At 39.4% G+C, this 26,552-nt stretch overlaps 2 protein-coding genes across 3 annotated transcripts in view; one reads left to right on the forward strand and one right to left on the reverse strand.

The window, feature by feature from the left end:
• Positions 1-12,863, reverse strand: part of shisa9a (shisa family member 9a) — a 35,762-nt gene extending 22,899 nt beyond the window's left edge. Inside the window, exons 1-2 of the mRNA XM_013133779.4 lie at positions 11,955-12,863; positions 11,038-11,144 (exon numbers count right to left, since the gene is read on the reverse strand). Coding sequence (XP_012989233.2) covers positions 11,038-11,144; positions 11,955-12,493 — 646 coding nt within the window. The 5' untranslated portion in view covers positions 12,494-12,863. The remainder of the gene's footprint in view (positions 1-11,037; positions 11,145-11,954) is intronic.
• An 8,874-nt stretch (positions 12,864-21,737) lies between these two features.
• cpped1 (calcineurin-like phosphoesterase domain containing 1) overlaps positions 21,738-26,552 on the forward strand; it is a 47,498-nt gene continuing 42,683 nt past the window's right edge. For both annotated transcript variants that reach the window (XM_010905255.3, XM_010905264.3), the window contains exon 1: positions 21,738-21,960. In XM_010905255.3, the coding sequence (XP_010903557.1) occupies positions 21,897-21,960 (64 nt within the window). In that variant the 5' untranslated portion in view covers positions 21,738-21,896. The remainder of the gene's footprint in view (positions 21,961-26,552) is intronic.

Here is a 26,552-nt window from a genome sequence, read left to right on the forward strand (position 1 = left end):
AGAATGTCAGTTACAGTGCATCTACATTGCTGCTGGACATACAGCTCCAGAAAAAATTAAGAGACCTCTGCACCTCTTTCTTTCCTTTCCAAAAAAAATGGAAAAGGAAGGTTTTGAGTGAGGAACAGAAGCATTCAATTTGTTAATCTTAATTTTAATTTCCTGACTTAAAACCTTCCTTTTTGACTTTTTTGGAAAGGAAATAAAAAGGTGCAGTGTTCTGCAGTGGTTTCTCCGGAGCTGTAGAACTATTATGGTCACATGGCTGGAATCAAATATACTTCTGTAAACTAGGGTACCATTGAAGATTTGCTTTGGAACTGTTAATAATAATTAGCTATTCATTTACATACATGTGCCAAGAATTATTAAAATAACTACCTCATGGACATACCTATTCAGACCATTACTCATCACACTCTAAATTGAGTTAAGATTCATCCTGTGTCCTTTGAACATCTTTGAGATGTCTCTAGAAAATGACTGGTGTCCACCTGCGACAAATTCTATTGATTCGACATGACTTATAAAGACATACACTAGTCTATATAAGGTCCCATATCTTACAACGCATGTCAGAGAAGAATCTAGAAATGAAGTCCAAGGAACTCTCTGTAGACCTCTGAGATTTGTGTTGAAGCAGAGATCTGGGTAAAGATATAAAAAATTGCTAAAGCATTGAAAAATCCTATGAGCAAAGTGGGGTCCATCATTGTGAAATGGAAGAAGTTTGGATGCACCAAGCCTCCTTCTAGAGCTGTCAGTCTAGTCAAACTCAGTAACCGGGCAAGAATGGCCAGTCAAGGATGTGACCAAGAACCCAATGGCCACTCTAACAGAGCTTCAGTATTTCTTTGCAGAGATGAGAGAACCTGACAGAAAGACACTCCATCCATCAGGCCTTTAGGTACATGGAGATTGCTCCTGAGTAAAAGGCATATGAAATGCTGTCTAAAGAACTCTGAGAGCACAAGGAAAAAATTATTGGTTCTGATAATACCAAAATGATTAGGCCTGAGCGCCTGGCTGATACCATCCCTATGGAGATGTATGGTAGTTAGAGCATCGTGCTGTGGGGATGCTTCTCAGCAGCTGGGACCGGGAGACTGGTCAGGACTGAGAGATGAATGAATGAACCAAACTGCATTGATGTCCTGGAAGAAAAACTGATACAGAGTGCACAAGTTCTCAGACTAGGATGAAGATTCATCTTTCAGCATGAAAACTAGGGCCAAGTCTGTGAATGTCAGCCAAATCCCAGACTTGAACCCCATTAAAAATCTGAAGGGAGACATGAAAATCATAGTTGGCCAGCACCCCCCCCCCATCCAGCTTCAGAGGATCTGCATTGAAGAATGGATTAAACTGCCCAAATCCTCTACCAAAGTTGGTATGCCTCTACCAAAGTTGGTAGAGGCATACCTTCTACAAAATACTGAATAAAGTGTCTGAATACCTATGTAGACATTTTTTTGGCACATATTTCTAAAAGTGGGTTTTACTTTTTCATTATTGGGCATTGGGTCTTTTGGTCTGGAGCTGTCTATGTAAATAAAACAAAAATGACTAAATAAAACACTTACAACCTGAAAGTCATATTGTCATGGTACAACATATCCTTCATAATCCCAACATCAAGGGACAGCCAAGGCCTAATTTTGATGGAGCAGATGGTCAGGGGCCATCAGCATTTATGTTAATATAATGCTCTTTTATATTAGAGCATTGTTACATACTTGTTTCAAATTGGATACACTGTGAACTCAGGTTAAAGAAGTAACAATGTTGCTACCTAGATAGCATGGATTCGTTTTTGCTGAGACATGTTTGTGGGAGCATCTGATGCCCTTAAGTGGTGAGGGATGAACATGACTTCTTCCAGTCCATGTTGCAGGCAGTTGGCACTAAGCTAAACTTGCTTTCTACCTGAGTAGCCATGTGGGAAAGCATTTCACGCTGACATAGCTCTATACTCAACTGACGGATACAGAACGTATTTTTGGTTTGGGTAAAGTACATGCTGTACATGCTGTTAATAACTGATTATCACATATGTATTTCTTGATTAAGAGATTTTTCCTTTAAACAAGTTTACCTGAAGTTAATGATAGATTTCTCATACGTGTTGATTGTCAGATTTAGCTGATAAACAACAATGGTGTTTTTTCATTGGTGTATCTTTACCAAGGGGGACAATAATTCTCATGTGGCGTCACTGGTGATAAAACAAACAAAAACATGTAGTGGAAAGATAAGAAAGTATGAAAAATTATAAAAATTATGAACATTCTTTTTATTTTTTGCTGGTAAATATGTGCTTTAGTATTGTTTCCTGCCAACTTGGGTCATAGTGGGATGAACACTTATTTTATATACAGCACAGTGGCTCTAAGTAGTATTCACCTCTTCTGGACTCATCCACATTTTATTGTTACAACATGGAATCAAAACAGGATTTGCTACTGATCAACATAATAAAGTCCATAATGTCAAAGTGATAAATGAATCTATACATTTTTGTAATTAATTACAAATACAAAACAGACTACTTATGCATACTTATGGAATGCACTGTATATCACCCACAGGATGGTTTTGCTTATTGACCGCCTGTTACCAAGCCATGCCCAGAATGCTTTCCTCATCAAATGCAACTTGCAAGCAAATTACAGATTAATCTGACAAAACCCAGAAAGCAGCAGGATTAACGTGTAAATACCAGCGTTGGGAAGTTCATTAGAAAAAAGGGTTTGCCATCACAAATACAATAAACAGCAAAGATCTATGGACAGCTGTCCTGACGAGGGACAGAACAGTTTTCTCCTCAAAAATGCAAGTTCAGATTAGGGATGCACCGACACCAGTTTTGGGTATCGGGCCGCTACTGGGCTCAAGTACTTGTACTCATACTAATAGGAATACGCCGATACCACGTCATGGAAACATTAAGTGAAACTCTGTGCTTGTATCGCCTCTGGCCGTATACGTAAAGAATATAGAGCTCAGATTGGTAAAGCGGACGGAGATGTCAGCAATGACACAAGTGCAAGCTCTGCTAAATTGTCAAGAGGAGGAAAGGAAAAACACGAATTTAACACAAGCAATTCGATTAAATATCGTTAAATACAACACAGCGCAGAGTTCAAAGAGTATGCAACTGCTAGCAGTGCAGAATCACAACAACAGATAACTCCAACACTGGAGAAGCGAAATAAAAAGTCCAGAGACAGAAAAATGAAAGAGCAGAGCATGAAAAGATTCAATTAATCGCGCAGTTTACTATCGCACGAGCATCCGAGCAGAGCAACAACGTCCAGTCCTGCACGTTCAGAGTATCAAACTAGTGAAGTCAGAGAAAAGTAACTGGCTTTGTCTGCATGCACACGTTAGCGTTGAACGATCAGTAAGTTGCTGTCACACTGATATAAAGGTAGCCATCGCTGAGCGACAACCCAAGGTAAGAAGCTATAACTGTCACAACTCGATAGCTACAATTGATTAGCGGTAAAATAAAAAAAATGTTTGGGGTGAAATATAAATTAAACAAATTACTATTTAAATAATAATTTATATAAGGTAAAGAATATAAGGAGGAGCACATTGAGAAATGGTTAGAACTTAAGTAAGTTATAACAGGGAACCACAACATGTTTATAGGGGAAATCCTACCTAGTGCAGCTTTGAGTACTTGGTATTGGTACTTTGTATCTTCAAGTATCCAAATATAAGTACTCGTACTTGGTCTGAAAAAAAGTGGTATAGGTGCATCCCTAGTTCAGATCAAGGAAACACCATACCCAGTGAGAAAATATTTTTCTAAAGGTGATATAAAGCCCAGATGACTTCATAAAGAAACAGTAATAATAATACCAATTTTGAAGTTAAGTATTATTACAGTATTACTCGTTAATGCGAATGCATTGTCTTTACTGTAAAAAAATTACCTTGTAAAACCATACGGCCCCAACACTTGTGAACTCGTAACTGTCAAATAAGGATAGAGATCAGATCAACAGTAGACCTCTGAATGTGCTCTGTGACACACTTTTCAGAGCCACCACATGTCCCTGTTCCCTGGGCTGGGCCAGAGCCCAAGAGGCAGGCAGGCAGGGAGCTGATGTCAGCCGTTCTCGAGGCGGTTGAGAAGGGTCCAACTTTCCACAGAGAGTACATATTGTGGGAATGAGGTGGATATTGAGTACTGACTTGGGAAATGGCTGATCTGTAGCTGTGGGAATTCTAGCCAAAACAGCCAGTTCTTTCTCTCAGTCAAGCAACTCAGAGTGTGGCCTACAGAGAGATTGAACCATTGCTGCTAAATGCAAGTGGTTGGTAAAGCCAGAGCTTAGAACCAACATGAAAATGGTGATTAGCCTTTTCTTACAATAATGACTACTTACAGGGCTGGATTTAGTCAATATAATGTAATTGTAAATAAATAATTAAAATAGATTTTATTTTTACTGAACACTCCAACAATACAATGGATTACAGGGGATTTCTCACTGTGTAGAACAGCCACATAATAGAGTGGCAAAAGACTACTAAGTACATTACTACCCAGTATGTTCAGACACATAAACAGGCAGTCCAGTAAAAAATAACTACTCATGTTTTTTGTTGTTGTAATTCAACAATATGAGGTTGAAAGAACATTGAAATTGTGATGATATTTCTTTGTAAGAGTTACTAAAAACAATGTTGGTGGGATGACATTTTTTGACATGACATCACAATGTAACCTGATTACAATAGACCATAACTGTTCATCTGGGAAAGGCAGTGAGATCTAACAGTCAATTAAGTCATTATGTAAATATGAACCATGTTTCCTAACACCTACGCTACTGTTTAAAAGTTTGGAGTCACTTAGAAAAGTGCTTGTTTTGTCCATTATAATAACATCAAATTGAACAACAAACAATGTGTAGACATTGTTAATGTTGGAAATGACTATTTTAGCTGGAAATGGCTGATTTTCAATGGAATATGCATACAGAGGCCCATTATCAGCAACCATCGGTCCTGTGTTCCAATGGCACGTTGTGTTTGTTTATCCAAGTTTATCATTTTAAAAGGCTAATTGAGCATTAGAAAACGCTGTCGCAATTATGTTAGTATAGTTGAAAATAGTTGTGCTTATCAAAGAAGCCTTCTTTAAATTAAAACTGGCCTTCTTTAGACTAGTTAGGGTTTAGGGTCTTCAGCAGCAGCAGCTCAAAATGGCCAGAAATAAAGAACTTTCTTCTGAAACCCGTCACTCTCTTCTAGTTCTAAATTATGGCTATTCCATGCGAGAAATTGCCAAGAAACTGAAGTTCCCGTACAACATTTTGTACTACTTTCACAGAACTGAGCAAACTGGCTCTAACCAGAATAGAAAGAGGAGTGGGAGGCGTCAGTGCACAACTACCCAAAAGGACAAATACATTAGAGTCTGAGCAACAGATGCCTCACAGGTCCTCAACTGTCAGCTTCATTAAATAGTACCCGCAAAACACCAGTCTCAATGTCAACAGTAAAGAGGCGACTCCGGGATGCAGGCCTTTTAGGCAGAGTTGCAAACCAAAAGCTATATCTCAACCTGGCCAATAAAAATACAAGATTAAGATAGGCAAAAGAAAACAAACACTGGACAGAGGAAGAACTCTGCCTAGAAGGCCAGCCTCCTGGAGTCGCCAGTCACTGTAGATGTTGTGACTAGAACAAGAATAGGCCAATGAGTTTCAGAATACAGTTCTTTGTTTCTGGCCATTTTGAGCCTGTAATCGAACCTTGGCGGAAGATACTGAACTAGACAAAAGAAGGACCGTTTTATTGCTTCTTTAATCAGAACAACAGTATTCAGCTGTGCTAACATAATTGCAAAAGTGTTTCCTAATGATCAATTAGCCTTTTAAAATTATAAGCTTGAATTAGCAAACACAATGTGTCAATGGAACACAGTGATGGTGGCTGATAATGGGCCTCTGTACGCCTATGTAGATATTCAATTGAAAATCTGCTGTTTCCAGCTACAATAGTTATTTACAACATTAACATGTCTACACTGTATTTCTGAGAGTTTGATGTTATTTCAATGGACAGAAAATTTTATTTTATTTTGAAAACAAGGACATTTCTAAGTGACCACAAACTTTTGAATGATAGTGTACTGTATATATATGATCAGACTAGACATTTTAAGGCAAAGGGAGGCTAAGGCAAGTATTATATTAAATAAACACCCACATGTATTAGACATACAGTTTTGGTGTAAAAATATAATTAATAAGACTACAAAGGCACTTTAAGAGCTAAATATATTTTACCACTACTGGCTCCAGCTCTAGTCTATTCTGTAGGAATAATAAACCAAGCCTAAATCATCAATCAACATCCTAATTTCACTTGAAAATTAGTGTCAGGTGACATAGCTTTCAAAACGTAAAACATTTCACAAATTATATTATTTTGTAGATTAGACACACTAATATTTGTTAACATATCAATTCAAATAAATCAAACTGTGTAATAAGAGATACTTGCTGAGACATTTAATTGCAATTCAATTGATTCCCACCTGTTTAAACATACAGGAGAAGAATGCTCGTTTTTTGAATCCTCATATAGAATGTATATTGATGTAGATGTAGTAATACGCATGCCATATGACTCGCTCCCTTGAAGACATGACAGGCTATTCACTTTCCCACTCTACACACACACACACACACACACACACATACATAATGACCTGTCAGAAATGAGATGTGAGTCTCTGGCTGTAAATGTACTGATTAATATTCCCTACGTTGGCACAAGAGGAAGTTGATACATCCTCAACTTTCCGCCTCATTACTATTTCTTTCATTATTACACCATGACAACGAGATTATACATAAGAACAGAGTTAGCACCAAGTCCAGTAGTAAGATATTCGGTAAAACAATTGTAAGACAATCAGGACATATGGAAGGCCTTCCCTCATGATCCCTATGTTTTCTGCTATAGTTCTACTTGTTTTAAGGATCCCAACCTCCCTGTGTGTCTGACTAAGTTGATTACTGTGTCCAGTCGATCAGAGCGGCGGAGGCTAGCTAGGAGGCTGTGAGGCACACAGTCCTAATAAACAAGGCCTAATGGATCTCCGATGCTGGAGAGGGAACCCACATTTGAGTAATTAGCCTGTGCAAGGGCCTGGAATGAACACGTCTGGGTCTGTCCGTGGATTAAAAAACACAGGAGGACAATGGAAGTTCACTTCACAATGAGCACTTATGATTACATTTTTGTCAATGATGGAAAGTTGCATCGCTTCTCCCATTTTGAGCCTGCTTCTGACAATTTTCATTGATTTATTTGCCTTGTGTCAGTGGATGCTTACCTAGATGGCGGCCTGAGCAGGAATCAGAATGCAGAGTTCAAATAAACTGACACAAAACTCTAAGGTGACTTTGAGGTCAGGGTGAAGTTGTACCTTTCAACAAAACTGTGATTTAGTAAAAGCAAGCTTGCACACGCAAACACACACATACACGCGCACACACATACACACACATACACACACACACACACACACACACACATACACACACACACACATACACACACACATACACGCGCACACACATACACACACACACACACACACACACACATACACACACACACACATACACACACACATACACGCGCACACACATACACACACACACACATATACACACACACACACATACACACACACATACACGCGCACACACATACACACACATACACACACACACACACACACACACACATACACACACACACACATACACACACACATACACGCGCACACACATACACACACATACACACACACACACATACACACACATACACACACATACACACACACACATACACACACACACATACACACACACACACATACATACACACACACACACATACACACACAGGCATAAACCAAGCATCACACATCAACACACATGTCCTGCACCATAATGTCTCCTACAGGTTTCTTCTGATACTATTCAAAGTCATATTTCGAATACGTGAACTAATAATGTAACAACAAAACACAAAAAACATTCCAGAGAACATTCTAAGAATGTTATTTAAAAGCATTTACACTCACTTTTTCAGCCTCCTATAGACATTGGTAGGAAAATTATGACCTCCCTAGAAATTACTGGCCTGGTATTTCACTAAGTTCTCCTGGGTCACTGGTTTCCAGGCAAAGTTTGCATTATTTTCAAGAATGTTGTCTGTTGCGAGCCGACGGGAGATCAGCTCCCACTAAGCCTAATCAAAGGTTGTCTCTGTCTTGGCACCCTAATGGTGGAACAAGCTTTCCAAATATATTGGGACAGCAGTGACCCTGACTAATTTTGTCTGAAACCCAACGTGTTTGAAGAGTATCTTAAATACTTCAGTGACGATTATCCCGGGATGCCACAAGGTTGGTATGACAATCTGGTTACTGTCCAAACCTGTCAGACGCACACACACACACACACACACACAACAAAACACACACACACGACAGGAGTAGAAAGTGTTTTTTGTAGAAAGAGCTTTTCTTCCTATCATGTGGTCTCCAAGGAAAAACGTATAGGATGTCATACTTCATATCTGGAGATTTTTAAGGGGAATTCTATAACTGCCAGACAGGTAGTTTGTTTTTTGAGTATGAGTGTGAATAAAGTTTACTTTCTCAGTCATCCCACAGATGGAAAGCGTACCTTACCATCTACAGGCTCTCAATTAATAATACTACTCTACTCAAATAACCACCTCATGATATATATTGAAAAAATAACACACTTTATAGGCCTGCAATCCAACCAGAAGCAGCAGTGATGTTAGATAATTTACATGACACAATGCCCTTCACAGATGTAAATTAGGTTACATTCTGCCTGCAGTATGTCAACTTTGTCACTCAAAAGATATTTGACGGTTCACATTGCACTGATCTTCTCTGACAGTCTCGACATGCAGTCCTCTCCCTCTCCTTCTCTCTCTCTCTGGTTGTCTACCTACCTATTTCTCTTCCTCTCTGTGTCTCTCACTCAGTCTCTCATTTTGCGCTTTGATTCTGAAGGCTCGGAGACACGGGATTTAGAGCTTTTTAAAAATAAAAATAAAATGTGCCGTTTTGAAATTACATGAAAGCGTGATCACGAGCCTAAGGCTTGCAAAACTAAAATGCCATTTTCTTATGTGCAGAGCAGAGTCATTAACTTAATATATTAGATGCTTTAGAATGAGATGATGGACCCCAATGCATTTTAACATATACAAATATTTTTTTTTCCTTAGCTAATACTCATAGGTGCTTCACGAATATGCTTGAGGGAGAAAATAACTTGTCTGCAGAAAGAGGCATTGTAGGAACTATTAGCCTTACAAACTGCCTGGGAGATTTATTCTCCAAACGTGAGTGAGGGGAGTCAGATGGGATCTCTTGAAGATATCAGTAATGCGGCCATCTGGCTATAAGCTATAATTAATAGTATATATGCTCTATAATTAGAATGTGATCAACAAGACACGTACAGTATACACATCTGAACAGTGACAACAGGGTGCTTAACCTGTATCAGCCTTTGGCAAAATGCAACATATGTTTTGATTCATCTTTAAAGTTGATACTGTAATGCATCCACATGCATCCATAGCCACCCCCATCCATTGCCCTTTCTATGCTAAATCACTCTCCTGGCTGCTAGGAACCTGTGAACCAATGTGCTGACTCATGAGGGATCTGATCAGATGAACAGATCACAGGGGTTAATAACATTTTGCATGATTACCCACAAGCCCCCAGACTAAAGGGTTCAGGGAGCACGGTTCCACATCACTAATAATCACTTCACCCGCCAGGCCTCCCAGGTGATATAATCCTGTCTTCCTGGTCCCACAGCGCATCAGAAGGGAAGAGCGAAGACCACGGCTTACTACACAGCATATTACTAAACATATTTCAGACACCATTCAGAGAACCTCGCTTTAGACGACAGCACTTTCTATATTTATTTGACCTTTATTTAACCAGGAAAGATCCCTTGAGGCTGAAAGCTCTATTGCAAGGCAGACCTAGTAAATCTGCCTCCTTAATGCATCAGTGGAAGTTATTTATAGGTATTATCGATGACTGAAGGTACAAGCAGCACAAAAGACATTGGAGACATGCAGCCCTACGTTAAAGTAAATTGAAAGAGGACTGTTAGAAGCCCAGTAAGGTGTGTCTGGCAGATTCCCCTTGATAGTATCGGGAAAAAAGGAAAAATTCAACTGACACTGCACTGTCAGCTACCCTCTCAGTCTCAGTAAATACATCTCAAAATACATCATTTAAAGTATGAGCGTGCTTCCATGTGCCACTTCCATTGCACTGTATTCATTTTCAGGAAGAAAAACATCCAGCCACAAAAGGGGGTGATGTAATCATACTGGAATCAGAAACACTGGGTAGAGCAGCAAGATATTTGTAAGAAAAACTACAGACTAAGCATCGTCCACATTCTTGAGCAGTTTGATCTGAGGGGTAAAATGCAATGCCCATAACTAGGGCTACAGCCCACGGGACCCAGCAGAAATAGATACCATTCACACAGCTCTGTTGTTCTCCCAATTCTTCCTCCTCCTCTTCCTCCTCCTCACCACCACACATCTCAAATCATGTAAGCGTGGGACAAAAATAAAACAGTGAATTACCAAAGAAGGCAGTATGTTCCTCTGCAAATGGCATGTAAAAAGGTGTGGATATTTGGCTACGTTTGTCATCTGATCACCAATTGAAACCAATATACTGCAACTGGCTATAATGTGTGACGTTAACAAACTATAAACCCTTACAGAGGACAAATCCTTCCTTGAGAATATTTCTGTATATAATCTGCAACCAGGCAACCTGCACACATTGTGGTTTATATGGTTTGTCTGGGGCACTCACGGCCAACCCTCTCAGACCACACACCGCTCTCCACAACTACAGTAGCAAAAACACTGCCTTTATGGGCCAAAACGGGTGAACCTTACGGAGGTTGTTGGCCCTTGTGTCATAGTGCTGTGCATGCATGCCGTGGGTGTCTTCCCCCTGGAACTGCTCACCCGCACAGCCGCCCTGCAACACGCTCTGCACAGCCCTGTAAGAGAGAGATGACCATTAATCTAGAAAGAAATAGAAAACAAGTCAGTCCAGGGAGTATGTTCTGTGAAGGTTTGTGTGTATTGCTTGATTTCATGCAACCCACAGTGGCATAGTTGTGTGTACAGGGCAGTACATTCAAAATCCTCACTAATTATTCGCATGTCTGATTTAAAATGAATCGTTGCACATATTCATGTGATTCAGGTCATTTATAATCAGTCAGCTGACACATGAATTAGAAAATATTAAATTCGGAGAAAAAAACAACCCATATTCATGAAGAAAACGAATAAGACATACTGTTAGCCAATATCTTCAAATAAAGGCATAGCATGCGCATGTTGCGGAGAGCATGTGGCCAGGCTCTCCACTGCAAGATACACACGCCCCCGCGCTTTTGGCGAGTGAAGGAACCCACGCAGGTGAGCCATCGTGGACAAGTGTGAGATGACGTTATGCAAGTCCAATGTATAAACTGTCAAGACAGCTATAGCCTACTAGGCTACTTCTAAAATAGGATACTTTCTATTTGTTCAAAATGCTTTTATAATGCACGTAAAAGTAGTCGATTGGGTAATTTGTAATTCATGTTTTTTTCACCAGATCGGAACTGATCCTCGATTCGAATCTTTACGGTAAAGGTTATTCCGAATAAGGTGGATTCATTTATTAATACAAAGGTCTCAAGCGCAAGTTAAGAACTCGAACAGATTTTTTTTGTGGCGCTCTACGTGCGCACCACTGCAAGCAGAAAACAAACGCAACAAAGAAGCTCGCGCTCTCAAGCAGAATCCCAGGCACCTACCTTGTCATATTCTCTCTCTGGGGTCGGTGCGCCTTTTCCAGTCCGAGTTTGGTGAATATCCCAACAAGTGCCATGATAGCAACTACTCCACATATTATATACACGATTAAGTTCGTTTTATCTTTGGTCGGGTCATGCCGGGGGTCATTTTTCTTAAAAGGCGGTTTACCGGTCATCATCCATTCCGGAGTGTCATAGTTTTTACAGGAGCTCTGATCCAACCGCGAGGTCTTGTAGGAGCAACAGAACCGGAAGCCACAGGTGCCGCAGCAGTACAGATAATCGCCCGTTTTGCAAAAGAACGGCGGGTCCCACTGGCCCATCACATCGAAGTACCCACGGCACAAGTCCTCCGTGTGCGGGGGCTCCGAGATGCCTGCGCTCTCTTCCTCCCTGGTTCCGTTGGACGTCGTTATCATGACAAAGCCCTCCTGTTGTCCTGGTGGTTCTCCATCCGCCTTGCAGACAAGCGCCATAACTTTGACCAACAAGTAACAAAGCAAAAAGTATTTCCCCCTCATTGTGCTGTCCTTCTCCATCTTCCTTCCTTATTTAGCGCATGTAAGAAGAGACACGATGAAGAGCGCACGGTCTTGGTATTATAAAAAGTCCAGAAACAAATATCCAAATAGCAGAACACTGCCATCCGTGTACGCGAGCGTTTTCACGAATGTCCTCATCCATGAAGATACTGATTCATTCGGTTTTCCTTATTCCCAAGTAAAACGTTGATTTGATATTTTCTCCTCGGGATTTTTCCATCGTGCAGAATCTCTATATGAGCAGGTGTTCTTAGAAAATTATTTGCATTACGTTTTTCGTTATCAAAACCAGGCTACTTCACTTATCATATTCATCAGCGCGCATTCACAAACTAGCCTAGGCGACTGCACAAGATTTGAGCGCGAGTGAGCGAATAACAGCCGAGGGTGGGAGAGCATGGTGCGCAGAGAGGAGGGGATGAATAGAGGAGGGACAGCGAACAAAGAGTGATCATTGAGGGTCGAGTTGCTTCCAAGCAATTCTGTTTTTTGTCCTTTTCATAGTTTTTGCACGTACAGAATAGTGTCGCTGATGAAGAAATTTTCGTTTTGGAACTTCCTCTTATGTCTTCCAGCTGAGAAGCATAGTCAACAGTATAGACTACAATAATAAAATACACCCGTGAGCAAATTATGTAGGCCTAGACTATGCTTTTATACTATCCTGAATCAGAGGCCAGACTTATATTTTAAGCTATGTTCACACACGGAGACGTCCTGTTAATTACGAAATGCAAATGTATATGCAAGTTCTGCTTATAAATGTCTTTTAAGGAATGATTCCTTTATGTTGGGCTATACATTTCCCATTGGCTATCAATTTCAACACTGTCTTTTACCTGATCGATATCGGTCGTTCACTTTGCTTTTATACATTAATATACACCACACGGAAAATTAAATGAATCGGAATGTTCATGAGTAAAGACTTTCTAGTGCCAGAATCATTTTGAACATAGGCCTAGTTCTACATTCACATGACTTCTAGGAAAATTGTGTGTTTTAGCCATGGTTTTAGCTGATTGTTTACTGATCAACTAAGATTCAAGGGCAGGTCAATTAATCAGTTTGTCTATATTCACCAAATACTCTGGGTTATTTTTCAGAGACAGTTGTAAGTTGTAATCAAGAGGTTATATTGTTGTCCAAAGAGAAAACTGTAGCTCTGTTCTGCCAAGTTTTTTCGAAGAACAAAAGAGACAAATCTCCTCATATTGTCTCATTTAAGTATCATACCTATGTTTAGTATTTTAATTATTCATATTTTCAAATAAACTTTGCACTTTTGTAGCCCTTTTTCTATCCTATAGTTTGCCACTCTCCTTTTAGGATTTACAGACACTCCCCACTCGACGGCTGTAACTCTTCTATCTTGTGTCCCCCACTATGACAATGTGTAATTCCTGGTCAAGCATCATTTCAAACTCTCAATTTGCTGTCCGCAGTCCTTCCAGCCTTGGACTTTTTTGCCCTGAGGTGAAATAGATTACCCCAGAAAAGACTGCTAATCCAACTGCTCTTTTCACTGTGATTTCCCTACAGTCCATCAGCTTCTGGCAGTCATAGCGGTAGCACAGGGCCACTCTTTTCTTATAATTTAAGATTTTCTCTTTACTCTTGCTTTCTTATCTATGATCATTTTTTGAATTCTATGATTTCAATGTAACTTGTCCATTAAGCTTAACTTTATTGTCATCTATCATCCAACAGGTACAACTGGAAACATCCTGACAATAGATCTCTACTCTTTTGACTGTGCAACATCAACCTATTCATATCTGCTATTGATTAATTTCTTTCCACCTTTTCTTTTTACCTCTTTTTGACCGTACCCTTTCTAATGTCACACTAACAAGACAGGCAATGTGATTTACTTGTACTAGATTCTGTTTGTCTACTATTCTCACTGCAACCTGTTGTGGAAAAATGACTAAACAGCTTTTATGGAATGCCACCATTAACACATTTATATCTATCTTGTCACTGTTGGGTGCAACCAGGTAAAAAGAAGATGTGCCCGTGTTAAAACCACCGGTTTTCAACTGTCATCAATGCTCCACCTTCTACCCCTCCACCTTCTACCCCTCCATCTTAACTCAGCCTATTAAATCCAATGGTCCTCTACACACCAAGCTTTTCTTTGTGTTAACTTATTTTTCTTTTTTTCCAGACAAAAAATGCATTGCCTTTTAATGTGACCTTTCCAGTCATAAGGTTGGACACAGTGACCCATTCAATTGAATGGGTAATTGTGTCAAAACTGGGTGTGTCCAAACATTTGACTGGTACTGTATATCAAGATGAGCATACACAATGTCTACTGACAAAGGTGTGTACATGGCGTATACATGCATATTGTTGTATTGTAGTGAGAAATGTATTAATAAAGATGGCCTCTGGCCCCTATGTACATCAGTCAGGTTTCATGCACACTATCAGGAACCTTTGCCTGTTGAAAGAGCAAGACAACACCTGTGGTTGGAGGAATCCGCGGACGTGAAGCCCACATCAGCTCATGCAAGCACATTTAGGTATGTGAAGCGTAAGCAAAACTGTTATGTAAGCATATGAATGATATTATGCAAATTTGAAGGGATGAGTATTCCAATATGCTTTATTCTACTGTATAAGTTATGGATTAAAACATTAAAGAAATATATTTTAGATTTGTTGCCAAACGGTCTTTGGATTTTGTGTTGATGAGTAGGTGATGGTTACTGTTTTTGTTGTACTTTTGTTGTCTTTTTTTGGCCACGGTGATATAGATCTGACACCTTGAGTCTCTACTGGTGACTTGGTTCAAATGAGAAAAAGAGTAACTATATGGTCTTTGAGACTTTAGCTAATATCCTGGCCATAGCTGTGTGTTATACTGTACACTACCGTTAAAAAGTTTGGGGTCACTTAGAAATTTAATATTAAAAAACGTTTTTCTAACTACAATAGTCCTTTACAACATAACCAATGTCTAAACTGTATTTCTGATCAATTTTATGTTTTTTTAATGGACACAAAATTAGCTATTCTTTAAAAAGAAACAATCTACAAATTGTTCTAAATTAATTACAAATACAAAAACAAAAATAAGTAATAAATAAATAGTCATGCTCTTTACTATGACACACCTGAATGAGTTGTGGTGCAATCATTTGTCTTCATAATTATAGTATCAGTAGGTAATTTAAATAAGACTAACAAATCAAAAGTGCATAAAATAAAATGCATGATAAAAAAATAAACAAGGAACCAGGCAAGCCTAGTCCTGCCGGCCTGCCATTAGAAGGGATGAATGTTGTTGCCCAAGCTGGATTGGATCCACGGTTTACAATGTGACAGACTATGTCTTGAACCACTACGCTACTTAAACAGCGGGTGTGGGTGCACGTTGTACGTGTGTAGAGATGTGTTGTCTGTTTCCTTGCATTGTCAAACCAATTAGTCTAAACTCCACGCATCCCTACATTAGTTAACATCCAAACCAAAAACTGGTATAACAGGATCGCTACACTACATTCAACACATTTAATTAGAAATAAATGACTGTAGATGGCTAGCTTATAGCTACATATAATGAAAACAATGACTCAAATCACTCCATGGCTGGTTCAGACAGTTGAATAGCTAACCACCACGCCAAGTGAGCTACATTATTTAAATCGAAAACGAGAGCAATATGTTTGTCAGTGCAGTTCGTCAATCGGAATATAACATAATTATTTGAATGGAGTCCACCTCTGCACAATTAAGGTGTTGTACATAATTTCAAGTAATATACACCTGTCTCTGGGAGGTCCCACTGTTGGTTATATAATACCTATATAATACCTATAAAAACAACATAATGGAGAAGGACCTTTCAAAGAAAATCCAGAATAAGGTCATTCAAAAGCACTGATCAGGGATATTTCTGGATGAAGATGAACTCTACAAGAGATCTGGGACATTTTAGACGTTCTTTTGCATTGATCAGTGGCAAATATTTCATTAAGTCCATTTTGATTTCATGTTGTAAGACAATAAAATCATGTTGTAAGACAGTAAAAAAGTCCAAGGGGAAGGAATAATATTGAGAGCCACTGTATCTGACTATTTGATATGGTCACTCGGTGACTCGGATGATAAATTGCAACTTCATTTCTTAACTGTAACAAACAGAATTTCTTTCAAATACAGTGACAGGGAATTCCATGTGATGTTTTTTTTTTTTTAAATGTAATCTCCTTCAGTGTATCCTAATTGTCTATGGTATATGAACTCGCACAAATTATGTCTTGTATTCAGACTCTGTCCTCCTGCTTTTGAAATTGGACTAAATCTATTGGATTCTAATGAACAGACACAGAGGCCCTGGAGGGCATTTTATTAACCAAAATAGAAAGGGGAGGGGGTGAGGGAAAATGGAAAAAACCAAACCCCTTTCAAGGGGAGGCATCATCAACTCTGGGGCAGCCTCCCGGTGGGGGTTTTGAGGAAGGGGAGCTCTGCACCGTCCTTCTTGCTCCGTCTTGATCCATCTTGCTCCATCTTGCTCCGTCTTGATCCATCTTGCTCCATCTTGCTCCGTCTTGCTCCGTCTTGCTCCGTCTTGCAACCTTCTCTGGCTCAGCTGTTTTGGTGTCGGCCCCGAGCTGCTTGCTAGGAGCTCTTAAATACCACCCCAGATGAGGTCCCAATAGGAGGCAGGTGTATTGGGGCGGGGCTAGCCCATCTGTTTCTGTTGGGGGCGTTGGTGCAATGCTGGTTTGTGGGGTGCAGGCATGCTTGCTCCACAATTGACACTGTAACAATGAGGCCAACCTGAACACATGGAATTATAAATTGGTGACATGAATCTGGTCTGGCGAACATTTTGTTTGTGACATATTTATCCAAATTATACAGTCTGTTTTATTCAGGTATATTATGTAATAGTATTTCAAACCACAGTAAGCTTGTAGAGAATATTGTTTATAAGTAAGTAAAATTGTGACTATAATTTTGATGAAGAAATATGTTTTAGTTTCTTGGGGGTTAAAAGATCAAAATCAATTTGAAAGATGCATAAACACACAGGCTTAAATAAAAATACTTTTTTTTATTTAGAAGCATTTTTGGAAAACCCTTTGTGGGAGATGCTGGATCTATTTAATGAAGACAAATCTGATCACAATGGCAAAGCATTTTGACATTAGAGTAACATCTGCCTGGTCAAAATCACTAATCAAAGAGTTGCTCGATGTTGCTTTAACCTGATGAAAAGGTTTTGCTCTTAGATGTAGAACTGAGAGAGAACAAAATGCAAAGTAAAACTAAAGTTTGTGCCCAAGGAAAAGGCAAGGCATGAATGAAAAACAATATGAAGATAGGACAAGTAGGACAAACCCTCAGCGTAGTTCAAGAATCATCCATAGTACAAAATCAACTCCAAATTATTTTGCTAGGCATGAATGAAAGACAATATGAAGATAGGACAAGTAGGACAAACCCTCAGCGTAGTTCAAGAATCATCCATAGTACAAAATCAACTCCAAATGATTGTGCTTGTTTGTCAACCCATAGCTGATGAATGCTGCAGTGAGACGTCTTGCATTGCAGTAAAGCAACTACAGGCATGCTTCCCCTGAATAGATCATAGATAACTAGCCATATGTTGCCCTCTGAGTGCCCCAGGCAAAAGAAACAGAATTGTTGTGTTGTGGTTTTTTTGGGGGATAACATTGTTTGCAACCTTCAGCTATAGCATTTTCAGTTTACAGCTGTCCCAGTGACGTTGAAGGGGTTGTAGGGCGCTGCATCCATTCTAACCACAACCAAATTATAGACCTGCCTTTTAACTTTTGTGCTGCAGCTGCAGGTGTGACAGAAATGCACAAGAACATTGTTTAAATATGCTTATATAAGAGTGAAATGCTAAAAGAATATATAGAAAATCTGTTTTACAGAAAATCTGTTATAGAACATGTATCTGCATTGAATTTGGGATAGTTTATTAATTAAAGTGATATTTCAACAAAACTGTCACAATAATTACTAAATCATTGCTAACAAATAACAAAAATCTTAGTTTCTGGTCATTATGTTTGAACCTGGCTGGCACCAATATAACTAGCCTGTTAATCATTTCCAGAAACAAAGACATTTTCAGTATTTTATATGAGCGTGCAAGCGTAAAAAGTGTTCAAATAATTCTTAGAGTAGGCTTACATTAACATTGGAGGCAAGAAAAGCTTGACATTATAGTGAATTTGGTTCTAAATAAATGCTTTAAAATCTTTATACAGAAGGTTTTTGTGTTTTTGCCGGACCACGTAAGCGGAGCCTGCAAAGAAGAGTTAAGGTCTTTTACTGACTGACTGGCTGAATGAGTGAGTTTTACTGACTGACTGGCTACAACCTTCTGTAGCTATGTTATAGTAAGCCTAAACTAAGACTGTTTCTATTATTTCTGGTGTATTTTCAAAGTACGGATCTGTGCATGCGTTTTGGGGTAATATAGGTTAGATCAAAACCCCTTGGTCAGTAAAAGAGTAGGGGTTTCCATGATTCTCTCGTCTTTTCACTTGATGAAAAAGTAAGTTATCGTCACCTAAATTGAGAGTTATTGTATCACTGTCATTCACCAATGAAAGAAAAACGAAAGTTTTTTGTGCCATGAAATGAAATAACTTTGGTAGTGTATAGTTCATCTTCAGTCCCACTAGGAATTGCTCAATTCTTATGACTATTCCAAGTAGTAAGTTAGTAGATACTAGTAAGCCTGGGTATTCAGCTGTTAAAACAGCCAGTGGCAAAAGCTATACATTTTATAGATGCTATTTGTGGTGGAGGTAAACTTAATAAGAAACGTTAGTCAGTTAAAAACAATGCTTAATGGTTTCTAGTGAAATATTCAAACTTGTTGTGATGTTAATGCGTGGCAAAATTATCTAATGTCGAGATGCTTTACTTGACACTGGGCAAACGTGTGCCGTAGTGATTAAAGATGCTGCTTTTCACGTGGGAGATCTGGGTTTGAGTCCAGTGAGGGCAACAATATTATTCACTTTACACAAACCTGATCCAGTAACACAATCCACTGTGCCCAATATTAAATAGGCCTATGGTCACTATCTTGACTTTACAAATAAAATCACAGCAAGTGCTTCCTTGTCCAGCTGAGAGTAATTATGTTCTGCAGCACTTAGAGTATAGGGCCGCGATCTTTTCAGAAATGGGATGTACTGTCAACCCTGTGACCCAAGTAGATAACTTTATTTCCCAGAAAGAAGCAGTTACTTCTCTTGTACCACAGGCAATGGTCCCATAAGCGTTGCGGAACCTCCTCCAGGGTGGTGGATGATGTGCCTTCGAGGGACTGGTCAGCAGAATGTCATGTAAATAAACAGACATGGGATGCCACGGAGAACCCTTCCATAATCCTCTGAAATATAGCAGGACTGGATGACACCCCAAAATGTAATCTTGAGTAAGTATATAGCCTTCTCTGTGGGTTAACAGTAACATTGGGCTAAGAGGCATTATCCAACTGCAGATATGCTTTGACTCATGTTGAGCTTAGAAAAGGTTTTTCCTCATGTCAGGTTGGCAAAAGAAACCTTGACTGTTGGTATGGTATACTGTTCCAATCTTGAGGCCTGATCCCTTGACCGTATTTCTTCCCCACAAACTTGGAGGCCCCTACTGGATTGATTAAGTTTAAGCTTAGGTTTTAGCACTGGCACTATGGGCGCGGCATACTCTGAATGCAGCAACAGCTCCACTGTCAGTGCTTCAATGAGGTTATCCATTTAGGCTACAACCTAAGATCTTGCAGCATATGGGACTGGCCTGGGTTTGAAGAATTTGAACGTCTCGATTGTATAGGTTTTTAACTCTACATTTCTCCATTTTAGGCACTATGTGTTTTTCCAACTGCCTTGCATCGAATTCTTGGCACAGAATAGTAACACTATAGCCCGTGTCCACTTGAAACTCAACTTCTGCCTCATTGATCCAGACTGGTTGATTGTTAGTAGGAACTCTGAGAGCTCCTTTCTGTCTCACACAGTGCGGAGAGTGTAATGAATACAATTACTGCTCCAAATCACTACTCCCCCCGTACGAAGGGAGGAGCCCTTCTTGTTTCGTCATATTCCTTCTAAAAACCACTTTTTCTGCTCTGTCCTGATGTTTGCAACACTGTATATCATCTTGAAAAACACCACTTGTAACGTAAAGCCTGGTAGTGGCAGCATATCATGCTATGGGGATGCTCAATCCAATTGAGAATAGGTGACCAGAGTTGAAATTGTTGTTCAGCAAAGGTCCCAGATCCATCTTGACAGAGCCTGAACAATTTCGCGAAGAATGGGCAAATATTGCTGTGTCCAGATGTGCAAAGCTGGTAGATACTTATCCAAATAGACCTGGCTGTTATTTGCTGCCAACAGTGTCTCTAACAAATATTGACCAAAAGGGGTGAATACATATGCAATCTTCTTTTTTTGTCATTTCTAATTAATGTTAAACATTTTCTAGATTTTATTTTTCTCTTTGAATTTATTTACTTTTGGAAATCCATTTGGATTTCAAGTCATAATGCAATAAAATCTGTGTAGAGTCCAAGCTGGGTGAATACATTTGACAGACACTGTATTTACTTTTTTGACCACAGATCTTTTTTTTTTTTTAGAGAAATTACTAATCAAAAAGTTGTTAGGAATGCTGGGCACGTGCATTGACAAAGTCAATACATTGAAATGTCTCTAACCCCGATAACACAACATACTTAGTGTGTGATTATCAAATTAATTCATTCATTTCCATCACAATTATACGGTATGAATCATGGCCACGTCTTTGGTTATGTTTGCGTGGGGTCAACCTAAAACATTAATAATTAAGAGACATGATGTCTCCCAAAACAGGAGATGGCTGTACAGGTGGTGAAAAGCAAATCCAGCTAAAGAATTACCTTAAATCACTTTTCTTATCGGTCACAAAGCGAGACAGTTTTTGTCGCCATAATACACTCCGAAAAGCCGTGGCCAACTCCAGACGGGATCCCACTGAACGCGCCCCAGCTGCAAGAAAGCCGGAGCGTAGCTACATCAAGGCAAAGTTAACAGAAAGCTGATGTAGTCGATTCTGTAGAAATGCTCAAGACGATTCTTGTTACATCAATGTGGAAAATAGTCACATCTGTCATCTACATATTGATGAGTTTATTTAACCCCTGTACACTCCGTAAGAGATTGACGTTTCCATAAGAGATAATTAGAAAATGTACAACCAGGCGGGGCTTGAATCTATTTGACCAACCACATACATTACTTTACTAGGTGGCGTGTGCTGGTGGTTTAGGATTCATACGTCGTCAAACCAGATCATTATTTGAAAGTTAACTGTTACATTAACTTTTGTTTAAGGAACAAGTGAAGCCATGGCTGAAGACGAGGATATGTTTCTTAGAGCTAAACAGCGGACCTTCATCGGATTTACTGAAGGTAGTGATCTGGCAGTTAAGTTAGCTAGCTAGCTAGCTAACTTACTAACTGTCTGTCTACAACACACTGTTGCTTGATCATTAGTCCGCTGTTTTGTCAAGGGTTTTTAATGACTGACTTTCGTGACTATATATGCATACCTCGTCACGAACATTAATACTTTATATTAACTGCACTATTGGCTACGTTTGCCGAAGTGTCAGACTCGTAGGGTGGTTGCGTTCCCTTGCTCAGACTGCCTATGCATTAACCAATGATGCGGTTTGTAGATTCTTACTACAGAATCCGTTTGTAGTTGATGTGTCTAAATACCTATCCAGACCGAAGAACAGTGGGACGTCTGCGAAGTCTGAGTAGAGGAACGCAGCCATAGTGGGATTATACGAGGTTTCAGAAATGGTCCATTAGGGATATAGTCCAGGCTGAATGATGGCACCAATCAGTTGCTGCAGATTGGAGGGCTGTACATACCTGACGCGGTGACATCAAATCTCAAAGATGCTGTGTTGTTGGGTTCGATATGTTCACTCACCTATCATAGATAGGCTACTGCTGGATTGTGGTGTTGGGTTCGATAAATTCACTCACATCTCAAAGAGACGCTACTGTTGGGTTGTGGTGTTGGGTTCCATACGTTCACTCACATCTCAAAGATAGGCTATTGTTGGGTCGTGGGGTTGGGTTCGCTCAATTGTTTTCCATTGTTGGATGATCGCGTGCACTTTGAAGCCACTTCTTGTTGTCTGATAAGAATTAAATCTGGTCGTCTGTAGAAACAGGCTATTCCGTGAGGACAACTGACGAGTATTATTTCAAGATTCCATTCTGCACACAACTATTGCACGGTGCCAATTGCATAATGAAATTGACCCAGTATTACCCAGAACTTTAGTATATTCTGGCCAAGAAACGTGCTAACCTTTCCTAGAAGGCTGAAACTTGTCCACATGGATCATACTGCTAATGACTGACCCCAGGCCCACATTGAAATCCACGAAATATTTGTTCATTGACCACCAAATTGAATTTTACGATTGCCCTCTCTGACTTAAATCCCGTTGAAAACGTGTGCTTTGGATTGTAAAAGCCAGTCTAAAAGCGCAGACTGAGGCTCTCAATTATCTGGAAATATTTTATGCAGAGGAAGGGTCTAAGGTCCTTTCCAATGTGTTCTCCAATATCATACAAATCAGTGCCGTTTTCCTTGCAAGGTATGCGTGCACACATCTAGCAAATTAACTGTTTATAAAATATTTTTACCTTGTTTGAGATTTTGTTATTTGAGGAATTTTTGATTTCCCTTGAATCTTAAATCACATACTATACATTTCCAGATATTGGTATGACCTATACTGACGACTTTATAAAAACTATTTTTTCTGAGGTAAATGTATATGTCTGTGCTATGTTCAGTCTATTAGTATCATCACTAGGCCGATTTGTGATGCTATTTTTATTACTAAGCAATAAAATAGAAAATTTAAACCAAAATTAAATCTCAAAATATGTTAAATTATATATTTTTTTGTTACTTTGAGTGCCATGTTTATGGAATATTATACAATGAGGGGTTCCCATATCTCTTTACCATTTTATTTTGTGGGTGATCTTTTCCATTAAATGCATTGCTTTTACTCTTAACAATCCATTTTTCAATATAATGAGTGGACCTATTTAACTTATTTGCTGTAAAACATGTATTTGCTGCAGATAAGGTTATTTTCAACAGGCAGGTATTTTAAAACCGTTCTGGTAACTCCCAGTATGACAGTAGTTGGGCTTTTTGCCAGGGCACATGATAGTTCACAACATCAAAAACTACATGACACAGTGTTCTTAGGAAAGGTCCAGAAAATATGTAGGTGATTTGCAGAAATTTTCACCAGTATTCACTGGATGTATCTGCCTGTGTTTTGCCATTTTGTCTGACATTTCAAATAACCTAATGATGATTTTCAATTGATATTATGTCCACTTGTTTGCAAAAATGCTGTAGGCATTTTTACAGATCACCTCCCATGTTTAATATTCAGTCTTCTCCTGAAGTTTACATTCCTGTTTGTACTTAGTTTGAAGAGCTTTGCTTGTTGTCATGACAGCAATAGATTAGTATATTTTTGTGCGGTAACACTTTATTTGAAGGGGTGGGCATAAGAGTGACATGACATTGTCATGATACTGTCATAGCCATGACATGACACATGTAAGAATAATTATGAACGTTTATGAATGTTGTCATTAGGTGTCATTTGGTTGATTATTTAATTTTTATGCAAGGTTGACATTGTTTGGGATGTCTTTGTTATGACAACTTGACATTAACTAAGACAAAATATCTTATCAGTGTCTTTGTTATGACAACTTGACATTAACCATGACAACATTAGATTTGATTCAACTTTATTGTAATTGAACAAGTACAGTACAATGAAATTGAAGGAGTAGGTTTAGCAAGTGCAACTGAAACGCAGGGATAGCACCTAAGGTAGACATGTACCTGTAACAATGGAAAACTTTAGACTTGGCAAGGCAGTGTCAGAGTTCAGTCGGCTACGGAGCAAACGCCAAACCATGCTGTGGTGCAGTTAGTCAGAAAGATTACCTGTCATAAACATGTCATAGCAGGCCTGATAATCCAACTTGAAGAAACAATTTAGCTTTATGTGTTAGAATTAAATACAACAGTCATATGTGGTTGGTTTTGACATTGGTTGTCCTGAGACCATTATAATTGTGTCATGAATATTTTTGTTGACCTCAAGTGGCACAATTTAGACTTGTCATAAAGTTGTCATGATGTGTTATAACACTGTCAAATGCATTCATAACAGTGTCATTAATATTTTTCTTGACCTCAAGTGGTACAATTAGGACTTGACATAAAGATGTAATTAAGTTTGTCAAATACTGTAAATAAGATGTAATTAAGTCTGTCAAATGCTTTTAAATACCTTAACAAAAGCAATATATTTCCTTTTTGCACAACATATTTTTGCACAACATGTGTTTCCCAAAAAAAATGACTACTTTCAACAATCCTACTTTGATAACACTTTCTGATAAGGGTATGTGAACAACCATTAACAAATGCAGTAGTTACCTTGAACGAACATTGATGAACAAGACAAACGGTTAACAATGATAACCCTAACTTTATTAATGGTTTACAAATGCATTACAAAATGTAGTGTAGTGTAATTTGTTAAGGTTGATACAGAACCTAGTACAGTCCGAGTGTGAAGCGGTGGGGATGAAAATCAGTACCTCCAAATCCGAGGCCATGGTCCTCAGTCGGAAAAGGGTGGCTTGCACACTTCAGGTTGGTGGAGAGTTCTTGCCTCAAGTGGAGGAGTTTAAGTATCTAGGGGTCTTGTTCACGAGTGAGGGAAGGATAGAACGGGAGATTGACAGACGGATCGGTGCAGCTTCTGCAGTAATGCGGTCGATGTATCGGTCTGTCGTGGTGAAGAAAGAGCTGAGCCGTAAGGCGAAGCTCTCGATTTACCGGTCAATCTACGTTCCTACTCTCACCTATGGTCATGAGCTTTGGGTCATGACCGATAGGACAAGTTCCCGGATAGAGGCGGCTGAAATGAGCTTTCTCCGCAGGGTGGCTGGGCGATCCCTTAGAGATGGGGTGAGAAGCTCGGTCACCCGGGAGGAGCTCAGAGTAGAGCCGCTGCTCCCCACATCGAGAGGGGTCAGCTGAGGTGGCTTGGGCATCTGTTCCGGATGCCTCCTGAACGCCTTCCCTGGAAGGTATTCCGGGCCCGTCCCACCGGGAGGAGACCCCGGGGAAGACCTAGGACACGCTGGAGGGACTATGTCTCCCGGCTGGCCTGGGAACGCCTCGGTGTCCCCCCGGAAGAGCTAGAGGAAGTGTCTAGAGAGAGGGAAGTCTGGGCATCTCTGCTTAGACTGCTGCCTTCGCGACCCGGCCCCGGATAAGTGGAGGAAGATGAATGAATACAGTACCTAGTTCTTTGCATGAACAATAGCCTAAGTAATATAAACTATTCAAAATACAATCACATTGAAAATATTATTTATAAAGTATGCTAAATAGTGATAGTTTAACAAATTACCTTCATGTTAACACAAATAGAACATGGCTGAGCAAGTTAGCAAAGTGCTACCCGGAACTGACAAACACTTGAGTGGAGCTAGCTAATAACCAATCGAAGCCAGCTAACAACAAGGAACAATTAAGGAACTAGCTAAGTGTTAACCCTTACAGTGCAACGATTGCAAAGTTCCTAAACAATACAGTTACTAAATTTAATTATATTCATCATAGGGATATTGTCAGGAGTGTTGTTTTCGGAGAAAAAAAAACAATGCAGTACAGTACAGTAACAAATTAGTTTTTTCCAAATGAATGCACCACCATCATGGCATTTTACATAGACATGGGTCTCTGTCATAGTTATACAATTACCATGCTTTTCCAACCCTCTACATACACTTTAACAAGCAAGTTATCAAACTGTATCGAAAGGTCCAGTTTACTAGGAAAACAGGATAAATTATGAAAAAGACATGGTTTTTCCATGAAGAGTTAGGAGAACGAGCAGGTGTTTTGATCGTTAACA

The sequence above is a fragment of the Esox lucius genome, chromosome 5, assembly GCF_011004845.1.
Source record: "Esox lucius isolate fEsoLuc1 chromosome 5, fEsoLuc1.pri, whole genome shotgun sequence".
In the NCBI taxonomy this organism is placed as follows: Eukaryota; Metazoa; Chordata; class Actinopteri; order Esociformes; family Esocidae; genus Esox; species Esox lucius.